The sequence below is a fragment of the Myripristis murdjan genome, chromosome 4, assembly GCF_902150065.1.
Source record: "Myripristis murdjan chromosome 4, fMyrMur1.1, whole genome shotgun sequence".
NCBI lineage: Eukaryota > Metazoa > Chordata > Actinopteri > Holocentriformes > Holocentridae > Myripristis > Myripristis murdjan.
The window spans coordinates 32,266,780-32,288,774 of NC_043983.1; the positions used below are offsets into that span (position 1 = coordinate 32,266,780).

At 46.0% G+C, this 21,995-nt stretch overlaps 1 protein-coding gene across 1 annotated transcript in view; it reads left to right on the top strand.

Annotated features, from left to right (window-relative positions):
• arhgap39 (Rho GTPase activating protein 39) overlaps positions 1-21,995 on the top strand; it is a 127,094-nt gene that overhangs the window by 98,200 nt on the left and 6,899 nt on the right. Inside the window, exons 3-7 of the mRNA XM_030049883.1 lie at positions 408-1,698; positions 12,522-12,686; positions 15,908-16,093; positions 17,313-17,526; positions 21,176-21,249. Of these exons, the coding sequence (XP_029905743.1) occupies positions 408-1,698; positions 12,522-12,686; positions 15,908-16,093; positions 17,313-17,526; positions 21,176-21,249 (1,930 nt within the window). The remainder of the gene's footprint in view (positions 1-407; positions 1,699-12,521; positions 12,687-15,907; positions 16,094-17,312; positions 17,527-21,175; positions 21,250-21,995) is intronic.

Below are 21,995 nucleotides of genomic sequence, written 5' to 3' on the forward strand. Positions count from 1 at the left end.
AAGCTGTTAACATGTCATAACAGAGCAGAACTTAATATGACTGAACACGCACGTCGGCTTGTTCGGCTATTTGAAACCGATTCAGAGTCCCAGGTTTGTAATCATGGACGAATCCGTGGTTGTATTTCTACCTACTTCACTGTTTGAGGCCGTGTCGATGATTAACACTGTTTGCATGTCACAAATGAAGGGCGGACGGGAACATGCAGGTAATTTGAAGACTATATGGAGCTGTAAGTGAAATCCCGTTGGCTGCGGTGGTTAGTGCTCTGTTCTTTGCCCTCAGCGCTTCAAAGTTCTGCCAGCCGCTGCATTGTGAATCTGACAGACAGCTCTTTATCTTCCTGACTCCTGGCCTGAATAAAGTAGAATTTAATCTCCTCTCCTCTCCTCTCCTCTCCTCTCAGGACCTCTCCCTTCAGGTGGAACACTGGTACAAAGGAGCGAATGCTGATCAAGGTGACGGACAGGGAGCCCAGCTTCCTCGCACACCAGGGTAACGGTTACTCCCCCTGCGACCCCCCCACCACCCCCGCCGCCTCCTCTGGCGGGGGCACCGCCTCCAGAACCCGCCGCTCCTCCGGGGGGAACCCCCCCTCCGAGCCGGACAGCTCACCCGTCCTCTATGCCGATCGCCGCCAGTCTCCCTTCCTGAAGCGGGCGGAGCTGGGCGGTGCCGGGACACACCGCCGCTCCTCGGCCGACTCCCAGCCCCCCTCGCCCCGCTACGCCTACGAGCCCCCGCTGTACGAGGAGCCGCCGTCGGAGTACCAGCCTCCGCCCATCTACGAGGAGCCGCCCACTGACATAAACCTCTCCGACTCCTCTTTCTACGGCACCGGCAAGTCGCCCGCTCGCAAGTCTTCGGCGCCGCTCTATCACTCCCCCAAGCAGGCCCAGTCGCCCTACGGCCAGCTGGTTCTGACCCGGCAGAAGTGTCCGGAGAAGACGCAGAGCCTGGAGTACAGCCCGGTGGGCAAGGAGTATGTCAAGCAGCTGGTGTACGTGGAGCAGTCGTCCTCCAGCCCCCGCTTCAAGACAGCCGACCGCCTGCTGCGATACGGCACCACGGGCGGCTACGGCGGCTCGTACGGCGGCTCGTACACCCTGCAGCACAGCCAGTCGCTGATCAGGGACCCACGCCTACTGCTGGACTACAGTGGCGAGGGCGGGGAGGCGGGCCAGAGGCTGCTCTACGAGGACTCCATCTCCTGGACGTCCAGCCAGAACCACTCCTACTCCTCCTCCACGGGGGGTCCCGGGGCCTTCTCTCCTGGAGGAAACCGCAAGCGCAAGAGCCGCAAGCCGTCGCTGCCGCAGGAGCTGGGGCGCTGCGGGCTGGAGGGCGACGGGGCGGGCACCATGCCGGAGGCGGTGCTGGCCCAGGCCAGGCTGGCGTGGGAGGCCCAGCAGGTGATGAAGCAGAGGAGCAGTTGGGACTCGGGGCAGGGAGGGGGGGCGGCACAGGGCAGCGGAAGCTCCAAGGACGGGTATGAAAGCGACGGGGCGGTGCCGCTGCCGTTACCGGGGCCGGTGGTGAGGGCGTTCAGCGAGGACGAGGCCCTGGCACAGAGCGACGGGCACCACTGGAAACGCAGCACCTTCGATCGACTGGGATTCCCTCAAGCCCTGCTGGAGAAAAGCCTGTCGGTTCAGACCAACCTGGCCTCCCCGGAGCCCTGCCTTCACCCCTCACAGGTACAGAGGCATGCTGGGAAATAGTGCATGTACTCCCAAGATAAAGAAAACAGAGCGTGTAGGTATACATCAGCATATGGGCCATGCAGTATCCCCTTGGAAATAAACAAATGAGTTGGTAGAATACACAGACAAGACAGCAACACATACAGATTTCTTTTCCACTGCACATACAGAGTAATGGCATATAGCCCTAATTAATACTAATTAATAGTATCATTAATGAGCACTTCATTTGAATGTATTTTTCTCCGCTCTGTGGCTCCCTGGTTAGTCAGCTGCCTTCATCTCTTTTGTAGAGAAAACAGTAAACATACCTTATGGCACGTTAAGCTCTGCTTATACAACAGTGTGGGATAATTTATTCCAAAGTACAAAGAAGGAACTGCCACTATTTTGGCCAGATCTCTCTTAGATCTCTTAGATATCATATCTCAAATGACTTCAGGTTAAAGAAAGTTTAAAGCAAACATACATACATATATACCAATAGAAAGAAGTAAACACCAGAAATCCATTTAATCTAATAATGAAGAACCCATCTTGTCACATACTGTGAAAAGTGGCAGCCATGATGTGAAGATCTATGTTTAAAGGTTAATTTTCACAACAGTAAACCTTCTTTATCTCATAAATAAGGCTTGGTAATGAACAGCGGTGCTTTCTCGAATCAGATTTGACCTGCTGTGATGCAGTTTGACAGCATGCAGGTACACAGGGGTGAAGTGCCTCACCTTGCCTGCATTTAATTTGCCCTCTTGAAGAACACTATACTGTAACACAACGCCAGTTAATGAATGGAACAGCAGATTTACATTGAACACCTTTGCAGCAGTCAGAGGTTTCTGCATGTCCCGGACACCAGGTGAGGCGCCGAAGACTCTGACCGCCGCTCAGAGGGTGCTTTTCCCAAATCGCAGCTGTTGTTGCTTGGACTTGGAAAGCAGGGCGACAGCGTGAATAAGACAGAGGTTAAAAGCATCAAGACGTAAAAGATAAGGGTGTTAAAATAAGCAGGACGTGAAGGTGGTGTGTAAGCGTGTGAAGATGCTGATGCTGTGCGTGCTGCGGCACTGAGGGAGCCGGAGCTACGACGGCCTGTTTGGCTGCTTCTGCTGCTGTTGTGTTAATTGATGGGCTGTTGGCAGCTCTGTTTATGTATCCCTGACCTCGGGTGATGAGTGTTTGATGGATGGTGTGGAGTCCTGAGGTGTGGCCGCAGTGGTGTGTGTGGATGGGATGGAGGCCTAGAGTCCTAGAGGCTTTATTTCGGATTATTTGTAATTTTTTAAAATGATAAGACAGCGGTTGGTAATAAGTTCTCTAAGAGTGACCACATACAGCTGAAGATACACTCTGCCTCCAATGTGTGACGCGATCATCAGTTTCTTGTTTGTTTTTTGTCTGGCAAGGTCATATTCAGACATTTTGCTTTACCAATCTGTCTGCAGTCAAGTTTTTCTGCGTCAGAGTCGACAATTCTGCCTCCTGAACGCCTCTGACACCCCTGATCCGTCACTGTGTTACATTGCGGTGTGTTTCAGGGAAAGCGTGCTTTGAATTTTACGCATATACCAAGTTTGGACAGGAGCGGATGTGATGTAAGCAGGTTAACCTGTGTTACTACACACAAATCAAGAGACTCTTAATTTATTACTTACATCTTCTCACTGAGTGGTAATCGGTTGATGGCTTTATTCAGTTTTTCTGATTTTATTCATTGCCTCTTCATTTCTTCCTTTCTCATTTTAATACTTGATTTTGATTTGACCTTTTTTTCCTTTAATCTGTTTTCCATCTTAGTCTTAGCTTGTATGTATTACTCTTCTAATCGTGTATATTTGTTTTGTAAATCCTTCTGCCAGAGTTATGACACACTTGGGTTAACTGCTGTTGTTTCTGAATGTGCTATAAAAATAAAAGTGACTTGACTTGACTTGAGGTCAAGCGATATTTCACACGTGAAAGGCGTTTTGATGTGAACGGTGTCTGAACGCAGCCTCACAAGCATTTAAACACAAGACCTCTGACCTCGATCCAGCACCAGTCACTGAGCTGACATTTTGGTACTTACAGATACAGAAGTATTTTAAAATATTTTTTCCAAATTTTCATTTTTCATTTTGTGGGATGATTTTCTGGTAATTGTATTATAAGCTTGGTTTTGTTTATTCCACCCTATTTTGTTTCTAGTTGTCAGTCATTTTTTTTTTTTTGCTAATTTTCAGGTTTCAAAGAGTTAAATTGTTTAGATGTCAGACTTGGCAAATTGTGGTGAGATTAAGCAGAAAGTGGTTTGTGGTGTTACTGTGTTTTTGTCGGGTGTATGTAGATTCTGTTTTTGACGTCGGTTGGGTTTGATTTAGTCGTTGGCGGTTTCACAGAGGACACCGGAGCTGATGATTTGGACGTGGAGGTTTGAGTCTGAGTCTGTGAAGGAGTCGAATGATTTCTCCGTATCAGAGAGGACGGCCAAGGTGAGTAGTTTTTCTCTGGTGATGGATGTGGGTGGGCGGAGGATGTGTCCAGCGGGTGAGCGATGCGTCCAGGAGCCGGCGTGCTGAGCGGAGAGGAGGCCCGGGTGCCGAGCGTGACCGCCGAGCCATCAGGTGATCATGCATAACGATAATGTGAGAATGGATCACTGTGATGACGGCTGAGGAGAGATGAGGGATGTTTTCTGGATCTGGACGTCTGCTTGCTTTGCAGTCAAAACTGGCACCGACAGGCCGTGAATGAGCTGCTGGAAATGGTTTCTGGGAAGGTTCGCTTTATCCTGATTGTTTTCAGCGAGTCGGCCTTGGAGCACAAGAGAAGCTCCTGTGTTGTTGTTGTTGTTGTTTTGTGCTCCATTCATGCAGTTTATTTTCTGCCAGGCAATATGCAGGCTCGGCTCTTGAGTCCTTGCCCAGGTGTTTTGTGTATTGTTTTACATTTTTTAAAATATTTTTTTTCGCCCAAAGGCAAGAGGAAGTGCAACATTTCATTTCTCTGTGTCTGCTCGCCAAACACCATGATGTGGTAAAATTAATCTCGTACTCATCAGCAACTCTGCTCTTTATTGAGCACTCGTTATTTTACAAATCTCAACTTTTCTCCCCACGAGCTTCCAGAAAGTGGTCGCTAATCTTCCTGGGCTCTTTGCAAAATCAGCAAAACAATAAAAACAGTGATTAAAATCACATGATATCAGAAACACAAAAAGACAAAAACAAGCCAAATGTAAAGATCAGTAAATAAGTAAAGTAACTCTACATATAAAACAAAAATAGTAACATACAGTGAAAACAAAAATATGTCAAATATGCAACAACAAAAAGCAAACAGTAAAAACAATCTAAACCACAATAATATCTTTAAAAACTTCATCAGTTTTTGTTTTAGTAAGTTTTTGAAGTAAAATCTGCTCAGTCTGCCTGGTATTGACTGGGAGCTTATTCCAAGCAGAAGAGGCTCTATAGAGAACATACAGTTGTTATACAGCTAAACTATTTAGTGATGGACATTTTGTCAAAAAATACACCAAGTCACACTGTATCATCAGCAGTTTTTTGTGTATGTTTGTGAGGGCTGGGTGATATTGACACAATCAAATACCACAATATTTTATACTGTTATAACTCAATATCAATAATGTAGCAATATTTTAGGCTTACTATTCATTTATAAGATATTAACATTCAAAAGATTTTTTTTTTTTTTTTTTTTTTAGAATATTGAAAAGTAATGATCATTAATCCACCAGAGCAGGCTTGTAAATTCAGACGATTTTACTATTTTACTGCCTTTAAGATCAGGAAAAGGGCATATTTACGTTTTTTCCCAACATTACAATAAACACAATGACTGATGTCATCTGATCTCACATCAGGATGTTGATATGATCTCACTCAGGTATGTGTGTGTGTGTGTGTGTGTGTGTGTGTGTGTGTGTGTGTGTATGTGATGTTATCAGCAGTGTTTTCTAAGCTTAATGTTTTCTCTGGTTGAGATGCAGGCAGCCAGAGAGCTGAAATTATACCCAGAACTGTTCATACTGGCACTGTATCACACACACACACACACACACACACACTCACACATACACACACACACACCAGCGAGTGGTCCAGTCAGGTCTGGCGTGCTCCTGTCTTACAGCCCCACCCTGCTGAACGCCATCAATGTTTCATGGAAAGCTGCTAAGCCAGACACAGATTGGCTTATGTAACAACACACTGCTGCCTCCTTTTCCAGCTACACACACCGTCACTGCACCCAGACAGGCTCCGCCCACACACACACACACACACGCACACACACACACACCTTGGATAACACACACCAGGAGGTTGCACATGACTGTATATCAGGGTTAGACTAATATATGGGCCTGATATTGTCGTGTCATTTTAATTCCAATCTGGTTCCCTCAGTGTCGTCCTCCTCTGATATGATGGATATGATGCCGTTTGATTGATTACATGTTTATAGTGGAACTGATCAATACTACAAGGGCTGTGTATCGGAAACCTGAGCCTGTTCACCTAAATCTAAACGTTCATCTCTCTGAAAGCCAGAGATAAGCAACAGTGTCCATTTTTGCTACCAGTAGCCCAGCAGCCATCTTAACTGCATTTCAATTTTAATGTAATTAATTTCAATATTATAAAGTTAAGTATTATTAACCTAAATTAATTGTTAGGATACAGTTAAACATCTGCTTTCCTTGTGATTAGTGATGACTGTAGTAGAAAATGTTACTGAATTAGCACTATGCGTTTTAGTCTCCTGTGGTCTACGTAATCTCAACCTGACAAGAGTAAACCCCTGGGGGAAAGTACGATACTTGGACTTTGTTTTTTTTGGCTTTAAAACAGTCAAAATTAAAGACAGTGAATACCGGCACAAAATATCAGCCATCAGCAGTTTTAGTGCAAATACACACAGGTAATAAATTAATGGAAAAACCAACATCAATTAAAGGTGGGAAAAAATTGATTCATGTAAGAATTGGTTCGGCTATATTTGGCGAGGGAAAAACTAACATGATCATTTTCAGCAGGGTCCCTTGACCTCTGACCTCCAGAGGTGTGAATGAAAATGGGTTCTCTGGGCAGCCACGGCTCTCCCCTTTGCAGACACGCCCACCTTCTGCTAATCCCATGCAGTCTGGGCCACAAAGCCTGCAGTCCACATGTGTTCTTGTGGCCTGTTGTAAAATGGTGTGTGTGTGCAGACTGGGGCCTAAACAGTCTTGGAGCTGCATCAGTTGACTTTGACTGGAAAGCTGAGACTCTTGTGGATTCAATGAGCCACATTTGATTCCTGTGTGATGATGTTGGCCCCCCATAGCAGCCATTTCACTGCAGGCAGAGCATTTTTTGAAACTTGACCATACCATCACAATACTTAATATTTGCAATACTTAAGAATTGCAATACATATCAAATCAGCACACAAGTATCATGATAATATCGAATCAGGAGAAAAGCGTATCGTCCCAGCCCTAACATAAAGTGTGTGTTAGTCAGGTGTTGAAGTCCCTGAAAGTCTCCTGGAGGGACGGAGCTCCGTTCTTCCAAAATATTTTCCCTCATTTGGTGTTTTGATGATGGTGGTGATGTTGGTGTTCAGCTGGGTTAAGGCATGGTGAGTGTGAAGGCCACAGCATCAAGATTTACAACATCATCATCATCATCATCCTCATCAAACCATTCAGTGAGCCGTGGCATGCTGTGGACGGGGGGCGTGGCCATCCTGGAAGAGGCCACACCCCCATCAGGATACTAAGGTCTCATCACAGGATAAAGATCACTCAGAATAAGTTTGTATTGATTAGCAGTGAGCCTTCCCTGTAAGGCACATGTGTCAAACTCAAGGCCCGTGGACCGTATCAGGCCTGTGCTATAATTATATCTGGACCATGAGATGACTTTGATTTTCTTGTAATACTGGCCTGGATCCATGTTGCAACCACACACCCCAACATGCGCTTTTAGATTCCCTTGTTTTATAGAAAGATGTTTGGGGAGGAATGGTTCATTTAAAGTTCACATTTGTGTATGAATCATTATTATTATTATTATTGCACAGGACATCAAAAGAATGCTTTGGGTCAAAAGCATAATGTAGCTTAATATAAGCCCTGTTTGGCCCTCAAATTGGTTGTGATTTTTTTTAAATTCGGGCCCTTTAGTGATTGAGTTTGACACCCCTGCTCTAATGCCCCTGGCAGCATTACAGAGCCGGCAGACCCCCCGCAGTGTCAGGGTCCGGCGCTCAGGCCTGTAGCGCTCTCCTGCTGGACTCGCCCACTTGTCCAGAAGATGGTGAAGGATGACTCATCATGTTTTTCCACATCTCTGCAGTCCAGTGCCACTCAACTCTCAGATATGCATTTGTCTTGTTAATGAGGCTTTATGCCCTGCAGTCCTGCTATAATACCCCTCGGTGTGTGCAGGAGCTTGGGACTTGGAGAATCTCTGCATAACGAACACACACTCTCGATGTTGGTTTTATCCTTTGATTGGACACACATCTGTACATCAATATGAGTATCAGCCTTGACACGCCCATTTCGATCGAACCCTGGTGGATACACACCCACCCAGGTCTGCACACATGGACCCACACCCAGGAACATGGGAGCGATTTAAAGAAGCAGACGTGAACCGAACACACAGACAGTGACTGGTGTGACATCTGCCTCCATCTGAAACCTCGGAGGCAAAGAAGAGATGAGAAGCCTGGAAAAGTGCTTAGCCAGGAGGAAAATAGGCTCCTCTTTCTCTCCCTCTCTTTCTCTCTCTGTCCAAACACAGAGCTGCAGCACTCTAATACAAAGCAGAGAGAGAGAAAGAGAGAGAGGGTGAAGGGAGGAACCTGCTGTGGAGAATCTGCCTTTAGAAGGAGATGAGAAAAACAGGATGAAATGGATGAAGCGAGGGGGAGAGAAAATGGAGAAAAATAGAAGGAAAGAAATTTAGAGTGAGAGAGGAAGAGGAGGGGAGAGGAGTTGTCAGGGCAGACGGGTTGAATAGCAAGCAGCCTGAATAGAGTTTAAAAAAGAAACGTAATACTGACAAGTATAAAATGTGCTACGTGAATTTTGTGTTTCCCAAAATTAAGAGCTAATTTCATCAGCTTTCATCACCTGTCCCTCCTCCTCTGGGCCTAATCAAGGAAGCTTCCTGTCATCGTGCCTGGTTAGAAACGTTCCTATTTATCTGAACGGTACATAAATTTAGACGATATAACAAGGAAATGTCACATGACTAAGACATAGAGTCCCACCTAGTGCAGTGTCACCAGTTTCCATGGTGATCAAGCCTCACCTAACGAAACCTAATATCTACTTTCCAGTGAGCTAACTGTAAGCAGAGCCAACATGGCTACCCGAGGAAAAATAAGTTCAACAGTGTACTAGATGCAGCTGTCTGGATTACAGTGATTTAAATGGATGGTCGTTCTTCTTCCCCTCATTAGTTGATGTTGCCAGAGATCGTGGGATTTCCTATTCGAACGAACAGGTCACCCAAATGTAAAAGAAGATCCGACTCGCGGCGCCATTTTTATGCGGCCCGCCACTGTCACACAAAAAATATTATTATGCTATCTAATTATTGACTTTCAGTCTGTGGACAATTCATTTCTGTTTCGGGAAGCGGCGTGTCGGGTGTCGGCAGGCGGTGTGTCGGGTGTCGGCAGGCGGTGTGTCGGGTGTTGGGAGGCGGTGTTTCGGGTGGCGAGAAGCAGGGTGTCGGTGTGTCCAGAAGCGGTGTGTCGGGAGGTGGTGTGTCCGGAAGCGGTGTGTCGGGAGGTGGTGTGTCCGGAAGCGGTGTGTCGGGAGGCGGTGTTTCAGGTGGCGAGAAGCGGGGTGTCGGGAGGCGGTGTGTCGGGAAGCGGTGTGTCGGGTGTCGGGAGGCGGTGTTTTGGGAAGCGAGAAGCGGGGTGTCGGGGGGCGAGAAGCGGGGTGTCAGGTGGCGAGAGGCGGTGTGTTGGGAGGCGAGAAGTGGGGTGTCGGGTGTCGGGAGGCGGTGTTTCGGGAGGCGAGAAGCGGGGTGTCGGGAGGTGGTGTGTCCGGAAGCGGGTGTCGGGAGGCGGGAGGCGGTGTGTCGGGAAGCGGTGTGTTGGGAGGCGGTGTTTCGGGAGGCGAGAAGCGGGGTGTCAGGTGGCGAGAGGCGGTGTGTCGGGAGGCGAGAAGCGGGGTGTCGGGAGGCGGTGTGTCCGGAAGCGGGTGTCGGGAGGCGGTGTGTCGGGAAGCAGTGTGTCGGGAGGCGGTGTTTCGGGTGGCGAGAAGTGGGGTGTCGGGAGGCGGTGTGTCCAGAAGCGGTGTGTCGGGTGTCGGGAGGCGGTGTTTTGGGAGGCGAGAGGCGGTGTTTCGGGAGGCGAGAAGCGGGGTGTCGGGAGGCGGTGTTTCCAGAAGCGGGTGTCGGGAGGCGGGAGGCGGTGTGTCGGGAAGCGGCCTGTCAGGAGACGGTGTGTCGGGAAGTGGTGTGTCGAGTGGCGGTGTGTCGGGAAGCGGTGACACACCGCCTCCCGCCTCCCAACACCCCACCGATCGACACGCCACCTCCCGCCACACCGTCTCCTGACACACCGCCTCCCGACACGCCGCCTCCCGACACACCATCTCCTGACACACCGCCGCCCGGTGAGTTCATCAGCTATGTTCGCCGTGCGCTGCGTATCCGTCGTACGACAAAGTATAAGCTGGGCTTTAGTGCACCTAACCGTTGAGCGTGTTCTGCTGAATTTTACCATACCAAGTGTCAAACAAGGGGATGCCTACTTTGGACAATGGCCGGCGATGCCACATCCACAGGTTTGGCTAGCAGCTGTTACCCACAGGAACATGTTCCACCAGCACTTTATGTTTGTGTGCATTCCCACAAATATTCACATGGTATCCATCTATTTTTCAGCGTCTCCTGCTGGATCTAGTGATGCCAGGATCGAAGCAGTCGCACCTCTGCTTTTCCCTTGACAAGCTTTGTTAATGTTCTTCCAGCAGAAGCTTGCTCTAAATGGCTCTTTTTCCTGTTTGTGCACATTTTTACACACAGACGTGTTGTACGTATATCAAAGTTGTTCGCTGTTTTATGTTGAATCAAATGATGCCCGGGTTGAAGCAAGCTGGCGTCTTTTGTTGATGCGACCCTCAGACGTTGTCAACGTGACATTCAAGGCAGGTTTCGCTAGTACACCAGCATCTTGCTGCACCACACTTTTATTTTCTGTATTCATCCCCACTCTTCTAAACAAATACACATGTCATACATATAATTTTCAGGATCTTCTGAATCTAACCATGCCAGGGTTGAAGTAATTGCCCCTCTACTTTTATCATGACAGTCTTCAAAAAGGGCCACATCTAAAATTGGATTAGCTGTTGTACTGGAGGTTCCAAGACAAAGTGAGTAAAGAAGGCCCCTCCCTTGTGGCCTTCTATGTGTCTTACCTGAAAGAGACAGTCTTACAGCCTAAAAAAATTCTACCTTCAATCATGAAATGCATCTTAAATGTTTGAGACACAGCCGGACTCTGACTCAGTGGCACACAAAGTAAAACTATGTAGAGTTTTCTAGAGGCTGGTGGTCTTCTCAGCAGTGGTCTCATTTGTTTAAGGTAATCATACAAATGTTTGAAATTTAATGTGGTCAAAAATCATTGATCTTAAAATGCTACACGTTTCACTTTTTGAAGTAATAAAATAAAACAAAACGTAGTCACGCTTCGTCTAGGTCAGTTAATAACCGGCAGATAAGCATCACATCAGATTTATCGTTTGATGTCTGAGTTTCTGTCTCGATGTTTCTGGTTCGCGCGGCTCATTGCAACGCCTCAGTCACAGATACAGGCCAGGAAGACATTACGAAATGCCCCTTTATTTTCTTTCTCTAAATCCTGAATTCATTCATCATCCTCACTACTAGATAGTGGGAGAGCAGCGTTCACCTGATCAGGTCAATTGACTGACTGACAAACACATAAACACACACATCATCATCTTTTAGCTGTTAATTATAGTACAGATATGTGTCCTCCAATGAGCAGGTGGTCTTTCTCTGTTCCCCAGCATTTTATTTTCACTTAAAAAAGAGTTTGTCTCTTCTCTCTCTGTCTTTAATTAGGTTTGTATCAGCCAAAAGAGTAAATTACAAGGAAAAAGAAACAAGTGAGGATCTCCCAAAGTCTATTAAAAAGCCTTTATTGTATTTGGCCAGTCAGATGAACTTGAATGACTAGCTAAACAGAACAGAGGACATAATCTTTGTAATAAAATTAACAACGAAAAGAAAGTGTTTAACGGATTTTTGGTGTCACCTTCTCTGCATGACTAGAAGAGCAGACTTTTCTTTTAAGCACCAAATTGCTTTAACGTCTTTAACCTCAGAGGCTAAGCAGCGTTCCAGCCTCGAATCTGTTTTCAGAGATTAAATTACAATTACAATTCACATTTGACAGGCGCTTTTATCTTTTATAAGTGACATATGTATGAGATTTTTATACACCGACAAGGAAAGATCTATTCAGGAGAAAATAACGACATCAAGTGCCAGAAAGCTCCGGTTTGAGTCCACAGGACAGAGGTGCTGCAGACAAATTATACCTTAGTGTGTGTGGACTAATCTCAGTTGTGTTGCTGCAGACAGGAGGACACTGGAAAAGGCAGGGGGTCTTTAAACCACTATTTTCATGCTCTCTCTCTCTACACTCTCTTCTTTGAATGATGTTTGGTTTCCTCGGGTTCCACAGCAGCTCCAGAGAAACTCACGAGTGTCCATCTCATCTCTCAATCTGTCTTTCTTCCTCTCCCTCTCTCTGTCCTCACCTGTCAGTCGGAGGACCTGGGAGCCTGCGCCCAGTTCGAGGCCAGTCGAAATGCCAGGAACATGATGCCGAGCGCCAGCTGCGGGGTCTTCCCAGAATTCACCCTGAGGAAACCGTCCTCGGAGACCGACATCGAGAACTGGGCGTCCAAGCACTTCAACAAACACACACAGGTACTTAAAAGGGCACACACACACTCACACACACACACACACACAAGTACTGTATGTGTGTATTTGAACACGTCCGTAGCTTTGGGGGCATTTGCATACACATTTCCATCATACGCATCTCTACGGGCCAGATTTACCAAGCCTTTTGCACATATTTTCAGATCCATTCTTCGCTTTGCATCATGCGTGCTGTTTATCAAACAGGTGCAGCACAGTTTGCCGTGGCACCGCAGTGTGTGTTCTCCCTTGTATGCAAGTGCATTCAAGGAAGGATCGTGCAAATAACAGGAAGGGATACGGTAAACGTGGTTGATTAGACATCCTGCTGGATTTACTAAATGACACATAATTAGTGACGGCCGGTTTTGCATGGAAATGTGTCTGCCTCCAAACAGCAGGTATAGAATTTGTGCAGGTAATGTATATTAACCTGAGCTCCACAGAAATCTCAGTGACAGCAGCAGACTAAAAGCTTGGGTTCACCACTAAAAGTGTGCAGGGGGGCTTTAGGGTAAATAGCCTCTTTGAATTTTTAAAGGTGCGTCAGTGAATTGGAACACAGTTTTGTAGGGTTGTAAGGATCCATCTATCTGAATCGATATATTGATTTAACGGCAGATAAAGGCAACTTCAGAAAAAGACAACAAGGATGTCTCTCAGGAATAAACCAGCAGTGCAGAAATATTTTGGATTTCAGAGAACAGACGGATCAACTGACCAATCACATTCTACATGCTAACAATGCCAACACAAGATAAAAAAAACATGACGAACCTGGCCAAGTCCCTACAAGAGAAACATGGTGTTGTGATATAACAGATTGTGTTAAATGGACATAACGACATTGTCTCATATCGATCGTCGACCCCTGAACTCAATCAAATCTAAATCGTATAATGGCTGACTTTGTGATATCGGCAAATATCGCATCATTTTCCAAAGAATCAATGTAATGTTGTATCGTGGTGGAACTTACATTTTTGGGCGAACACCAAACAAACAAGAGATATTAAAAATATTCATCAGGCTTCAGTGAACTTGTTGTTCCTGGGAGACATCAGCTGTGTTGCTGCCATCACCTCCCTCCACCTGCTCTGATGCGTCCTTTTCTTTTCCTCTTCTCTCTCTCTCTCTCTCTCTCTCTCTCTCTCTCTGTTTTATTTTTGTTTACTCATTCAGGTGTTTATTTCTCGTGAAATACATCCCCAAGTTCTAATTTTGACTACAAGCATCTCTCCAAATTAACAGTGTGCACCTCATTAACCAGTCAATCACCTTCATGTAGCGCAAACTCCACTGCTCTACCATTTAATCTCTGCTCCATGCTCAGAACCGGGAGGGGGAGGTGGTCCAGGTGCTGACGGTGTAATTACCTGCTGCCTTAGTAAATTCAACGTTAATTCCCCACAGATTGTGACCGCAGTTTTTTTTCTGAGCCACTAATATTTCTAGAAATGACATTGTCTTTCCGAGTACAGGATAATCCACAACAAAGCCAGCCTGGATCCAGCCCTCATCCGTCGAAACCCCCACGTTTTTTGAATTACCTGGCGATTCCTGAGGCCTGGAAGTGCTCCCGTCCTTGACATCGTCTCGTAAACTCAGCTCAGTTCGTCTCTTTCTCTTGCGCTGTTTAAACGTCCCAGTGGCTCAAACTGTGTCGACACATTGCACGTTTAAATGTAAGATGCAGCGATCAATCTTTATCAGCCAATCACCGTTGTAACAGCCCGATCGCATTACACACATAAACCGTTCAGACCCATCCGTTCTTTAAATGGCCTTGCTGTTTTGGCTTTCAGCGAGAAACTCGGTCGTTTAATGTCGTTCACTCCTTTATGCACACAATGAGTTTCCTCTGGTAACACACACCGCAGCTCACATATGTAAATATCTGACCTTGTGCTGCTAATTGCATAGCCTTGATCTTTAGAAACAGTTTAATGTGTTGGGCTGAAAGAAAGCTCATATGTGTGTTTGGATGAAACCTGATGTATTCCCACATGGCAGCCACAGGAATAACTGAATAACTGAAAATGAAATCTTAATTTAGTTAAGTCTGTCTGAAATGCAACGTTTTACCCAGTAATCAGATTGGTGATTAGCTGATGACACGGGTGAGAAATCTTTAATCAGAATCAGCCCCAAAAACATGATTGACTGATCTGTAATTTTAAGTTTGCTGGGGTTTTTTTTTGCAACACTTTGCCAGCTTCAAATTGACAACCGTTCAGATTACAGAAGTTTCTGCTTTGGTCGACCGATCAGCACCAGTGGAGCAGAGAAAGGAGAGCTGTACACTCGCTTAACTTCTCCAACCCTGATTTTCCAGGCTAGTCCGGGGATTTGACCTCGGCCACCCCCTCCTGAGCGCCTCACACTCCGGCGTTCCTCTCCTCTGTTCTTTCAGCTGACGTTGCTCACGTCGATGCCAGTCAAGCATCTGAGCTCTGGAAGATGAAATCATTTCTGCGAGCCCCTTTCAAGTTTCTAAATTCACCTTTTTCATCTACTGCGGAGGTAAAATGGCTGCTGCCAAATGTCCTCAGAGCGGCTGGAACTGAATGGCTAAATTATCACAATATTTCCAGGTGGTTCACCTTGCCATGGCAAAGGTTGAAGTCTTCAAATTGATGTTGCGGCGTCACAGAGGAGTTTTTTTTTTTTTTTTTTCATGTTGGGAGAACTGATGCACAGCTAACGGGAACATGTTCTGTTTTCACAAGACAATGAAAAAAGAATTGTGAAAATAAGCTTGTGGTTCTTGATTTTAGCTTTGCCAGAACACTAAGTTCAGGTCAAGTAGAAGTTATAAATTAGGATTAGGATTAACCTAGCTCCCATCTAACTATGAATTCGCTTTGAATGATTTTTAAGTAACTTTATCAGTTTGCAGATGATTTAATTAATTTTAAGGGACTAACTTTAACTTTGCCTACATTGTTGCTGTGGGATGCACACACCGTGACAGAGACAGGTGCCTGCTTTGTCACGATGGAAGTTTCAATTAAGTTATTCAAACAAACTCTTCTGCCCATGTGGTGACATCAGTGTTTACAGCTGTTGCCATGGAACCAGGAACCACCTGGAAATACTCTGAACTGAAGGCCCACAGAAGCCCACACCGGGTCTACCCAGTTTCTCAGGTTTCTTCCTTCCCGGTAACTTCCTCTCTTCTTCCTTCTGACTCTCTCTGTCTCTCGTCCTCCTCGCTCTCGCAGGGTCTGTTTCGGAGGAAGGTGTCCATCGCCAACATGCTCGCCTGGAGCAGCGAGCCCATCAAGAAGCCCATGATCGTCACCTCGGACCGCAACGTGAAGAGGGAGGCGGTGGACATCTTCAAGCTCATCCAGACCTACATGGGAGACCGTCGCTCCAAGGTCGACCCCCTCCATGTGGCTCTGGAGGTCCGTAGTCCGAAGAAGTTCAATATCTTTGACTGTAATGACCGTTTGCATGCCAAAAACTAATCACTGTTGCTCCCAGAATCATGTAGTTTTCAGGGGGGAAAAGCCTCTGAAACAGCATTTAGAGCATCATGGGACATTACAACTCACCACTGAAAACCAGAGAAACGAGATTAATAAAAACATATTTGCCAGCTGTGGTCAACGAGGAAGCTCCATCATATTAAAGGTGGACCACACTGTTTTTAAGTTTGTTTTTTTCTTTTTAATACAAGGCCAGTATTGTCCCCATAAATCTCAACCAGCTGCAGGTTTTGGTCTTTCTGAATGAGACTCTTGGCCCTTTACGACAACCAGTAATGACCCAGAACGTAACATAAGCTGGGACTTTTCAGAACTTGCCTGAAATTGTTTTCTTTTCCACTGTATGAAAGACCAACCGTGAAGATCAGGAAGTGCCCAGAAAAAAATCTTAGCTCTTAAGCCTCTGTTTTTCCCCTAATGTTTGTCGTCGACGCCCAGCTCTCTCAAACTTTCGGACACTTTTTCATTTATAACAACAACCACTAAATACCGTAAAAGTTGAGTCAATCACGTCGAAACAGCTGTGATGCGTCAGGCTATTTAACAGTTCTTGCCATCGTGACTCACAGTAAAGACGCTACTGTGACTCACGATCAGGACCGTTCTCGAGACGGGGACAAACCTCACAGACATGTTTAAAGTTCGTTCCGAGTCCCTTTACCACTAATTCTGAATAAAGACCCACTTTATTCACCCACTTTATTTTTAATAGTCAGTGATAAAGGTAATTGGATGGAAATTGGTCTGATAAGGACTTGGTGCAACATGTCTGTGAGGCCTGTCCCATACTCTCTGTCCTGACAGAGCCTGTCGCTGACTCAAGAACGGTCTCAGTCGCCTGTTTGTGCCTGTTAGTCAAAATAACACAATCCACAGTTAGTCATGACGGCTGAAGAATCACTAAATAAGGACTCTGGGCGGTAAAATGCCAGGATTCTGCTTTAGCATCTTGAGGGTCAGAAGCTGCAGAAGAGTTTTGCCTCCTGCTTGTACTTTAGGAAAATGTGACTTTGTCATTTTTGTCAATCACAGGCCACTGTCACTCAAGGGGACAAGAGTTCCTACTTGTAGTTGATGGAGTGCCCCCCTCTCTCTCTCTCTCTCTCTCTCTCTCTCGCTCTCTCTCTCTGGTCAGGTGGTGGTGCGTGGCTGGAGTAACCAGGGCGTGCGTGACGAGCTCTACATCCAGCTGTGTCGTCAGACCACGGAGAACTTCCGCTACGACAGCCTGGAGCGAGGCTGGGAGCTGATGGCCATCTGCCTGGCCTTCTTCCCCCCGACGCCCCGCTTCCACTCCTACCTGGAGGGCTACATCTACCGGCACATGGACCCGCTCAACGACACCAAGGGTGAGGGGCCGCGACACACACCATGTTCACCACCATGAGATATCATCATTAGAGTTGGATTGATATCTGTCACTATGTGGTTTTTGTTTGGAAAATTTAGGGTGCTTTCAGACCTGTCCCGTTTGGAGCAGTTGCTCCGAAACAGGGAGCGTTTTCCCCTAAAGATCGGTTCGTTTGGACATATGTGAACACAGCAATCGCGCTCGGGTGCGGGACAAAACAAGCGGGCTGAGATCGCCTAGAAGAGGTGGTCTCGGCTCGATTCCATTCGAGCCCTGGAGCGCTTCGTTTGCAGTGAGAACATAATCGACACAGCAACCGACACAACTCATTCATAACTGTGGTTCAGCCAGCGTCAGAGCCCATCTTCGTCGGCGATTCCTTGTCGCGGCACGTCTTCTTCTCAGTAGATGCAGTATGATATTATTTTTCCTGCGCAGTCTTGATTCCCGGTAGAACTGGATGTTTTCCTCGGTTACAGAACACCGGTACAATAACCACAGCAACAAACTAGCCACACACTGAAGATGCTTCATGGTTTTTGTTTTTTCCGGGGTAAGAACGGAAGAGGAAACTTCTTCTTTCGGGGTAATTTCTGACCAATGAGAGAACAGCTGGTTCGCGCATGGCATTTGTTTACAGCTTTGACCCGCTACAGACGGTTGCCCTGTGAACACAAACGCCCCAAATAAAAAAATGAAACAACCGTATCGATTTAGCCCCTGAATCGGAACAAAGCAAATGGGCCACAGGTCTGAACGCACCCTTAAAGATATTGATTATCAGCAAAAAATATATTTTATAGGGATGGGTCAGTATGGGGACATCACAGCAGGATTTGATATGTGACATGGACTTAATGATATGAAATAAACACTAAAGTTCAATCTGTGCAGAATTCTGTTTCAGTGGAGAGCTCGTGGATCTGTGACGGGCGAGCCGGTTCATTTGTTTTTACTACAGCAAAATGTCATGATGCACATGGTCACATTTTGTATTGTGATATATTAAATTCTGATATATCGTCACATCCCTACTAATTAGCAACTTTGATCCAAAAATATTCGAATCATCATCCCTCAAAAACACATCAGTCTAACTGTTATTCCTATTTTTCTGGATGTTGATGAATCGTGTCATATGGACTTGTGATGTGAGAAGGAAAAGGCAGACTGTTTTTTATTCTGCGTCCTTGTTGACCTCCGTGGTAAAAAACTACACCAAGGAAATGAGCGAACAGATAAACACGAAATCTCCTCTGATTTTGGTGGAAAAATATTTATGTACTCGCCGCGTTGAGTAGCGGCTCATTCGTACTCCTGCTGGCCGGGATCGAGCTCAGCCGATGTAAACAAGTCAACAGCTCTGCCTTTTTTAGTGTAAATGTGACAGACAGCAGGACGCTGCTCAGAGCTGACGTCTGAGTCAGGGAAACGGCTGCACATCGAAAATCCAAACAAATATTGTCAGAGCCGTTTTTCCACTATATTCCAAAACAGAAAATCAATAAGATGCATTAACTCCAAATGGCATGCAGGATCATCAGAGCGGCGTGAAGCGATGCGCTGACGAGGGCGAGATGCAGAACAGCAGCCAGCATCGCAGAGCCTCGGCCTGCAACCAAAGCTCCTGTCAAAACATCTAAAAGTTCTCACCTTCTTCCTCTCTCTCAAAATCCCAGGCTTACTGAGAGCCTCACTGGTGCTTTGCTTCCCCCTACAGGTGATCAGGCTCAATGACACCCTCTCTCATTAGAGCTCCTGCTCAGGTGGAAATGCAGGGTTAATGTCCTGCTGCACAATATCATTCTCTTTCGTTTTTTTCTGCTCATAGGCTTTGCTGGGGAAGTCAATTGATCCTGGCGCAGAATGCATCAGAAATAAATCATAAATGAATCATAAATCTTCCATGTTTTTTCCCCACACGCTGAGCTGCTCACCTTTGAAAGCAGGGATGGTTTGTGAGTAAACTAAAAGGGGAACCATTTAATATTTGAGATTTATGACATAAGCTGCTCAACCTGACAGGATGTGACTAGATGTATTTTCATTGTCAGAAAGCTTGAGTCCTCCATGTTGCATCACGCTGTCAAAGCCCACAGCTGCAAAATAACCCCTTCATGTTTGTCTTCCAACATAAACTTAATTATGTGTATTGAATTATGGGCTTCCATGCATGCATAAATCTGATTATCAAAAATCACAGTCAGTCAAGTAAGAAATTGATCTCATGACAAAAAAAAAAGTTTCTCTGTGTGTGTGTGTGTCTGTGTGTGTGTTCTTCATTGGTATTCATCACCACACAACATGGCTGCAAGCGTTTCTTCCACTGTTGCATTCAGGTGCTGTGGGAATATCACACCGCTAAAAGCAGTGACCTGGAAGTTTTCACATGTTCAGTTGTTCAGCCTTTTTGTACCTTTTTGTAGTTTCCTTTTTTTGGTGAGAATGCGGAAAGATCGGGAAGTTAGAGTCCGTAACAAAACCCAGAGTTCACAGGCAGGTGAAGTTTGGCAGGTAAAAACCGAGCGAACGTTGTTGTCCTGCAGTTTTTACCGACCGCAAACAGTGGCAGATAATGAACTAACTAATAATGTCTGTTCGGTTTAAAGGGATCTGTGTGTGTTTCTCTGTCATGTATGTTTAAAAGCTGATCACAAGTCTCACTTTCCCCCGGCACCGCCTCACTTCACCACACACACTTTCATCTCCTCTTCTTGATCCTGGTCTGAATCTGTTTGTCAGCGGTTATTGATCACGCGCAGGCTCAGTCTCTGGCTTTTTGGTTTGAAATCAAACTGTAGTTACAGCAGCCGGGAGAGGAGCTAGCTTCCTCACAGCGCTCCTGTGTGTGTGTGTGAAGGACACTCGGGAGCGGTGGCAACAAAAACCTGCTTGGTAGCACAATTGTAACCTCTCAGTGTTCAGCATTTAGTTCACTGAGGTGGTTTTGTTTCAGCTGATGCAAAGCTGCACAGCCTCCACCATCTACTGGACACAAACTGAGAAACCAAACACTCACAAGATGTAACAGAAACAGGTCACTTTAGGGGTTTTGGTATCAGTCCAGTATTATTTGTTACTGATGATATTCGGCTGCTTGATAAACTTGGGTGAACTTTTTCCCTGTGAGTGTTTCACTCAATAAAGCTGTCAAATTAGCAACAGAGTAAAGCTAAAATGGCCTTTTGCTTTAAAAAAAAAAATCTTATGACAGGCCTAATAAGCTGAACCTGTCTTGCACCTGTATTTCTATCAGAGTTTTTTACAAAAATGTATATCAATATTGGACATAAAATCCATCCATCCCCGCCTTTTTTGCCCTTCAGCTCCTATTGTTCAGAGCTTCAGTTTGTTTTTCCAAAGATCGTACATTTGTTCTGTCTTGTATTATAACAGGATGGAGATGACATCATTTTCATGAGCACAGTCTTCAGTTTGAATTAAAATAATAATAATAATAATAAAATTGTAATATGAAAATAACAATAAATGGAATTGGATTAAGGGTGAGCTGGTCCCAGCTCGGGCTTACGGGCGGCGTTTGTGTGGAACGAGAGAGAGTGTATGCAAAAAGATGAATTGGTAACGAGGTAAAGGGCAAAGTAACGATTCATCTGAACGCTGCATGTCTTTCTTTGTTTTTGCAGGAGTGGCCATCAGCAGCTACGCCAAATACTGCTACCGGAAACTAACAAAAGCTGCCCTGACCGGAGCCAAGAAGGTACCACGTCTCTGTGTTTGTGTCTTTATTCTGGAAAGGTCGCTCTGCCGCCCACCTCTCACTAGTTTACTAAAAGACGCTCGTTTTCTCTGCTCTCTTGTACCCGTTGATTTCTTTTGTTCTTTGGTGTGTGTGTGTGTGTGTGTGTGTCCTCAGGGTAACATGGGCAATCTGTGTCTCTCTGTAGCTTGTAGCGCTGGCAGGCTGAGCCGCTAATTGGCTGGGAGCGGAGGAAGGAGGTTTGTCACGGCGGCAGCTAAGAAAGAGAGTCAGATAAAACACACACACGCATGAAGCTGACACAACATTTAGAAACAGCCCTGTGAAGACAAAGAGCCGGCGTCCTCATCACGCCGCACGCAGCTCTTATTGGCCGAGGAGAATCCTCTCGGTGTCGACGTCCGACGCGTTCACGGACGTTCGCGTTTAGAGAAACACACTCATCATCACATGCGGATGAAATATCATACAGCGTGTGTTCAGGGATTTGAGCACATAGATCTTTGAGAAGGCCGGATCCTGACCTCAGACCTGGGCCGGGGGGGGGAGGGTCATTAGCAGACTGTAACCCTCATCATCATGTCCCAGTTTTTGGTCTTTTTTGAAGTCAGCCTGTGTTTCTCACCTCCCTGCTACAGCGACTCTCAGTAAACAGGAACATTTCGCTGATTGCATTAGTGTTGGAAAAATTCACCGCTAAAAATCAGAATTATACTGGGCATCCACAAAGTGTCAGGGTAGTTTTA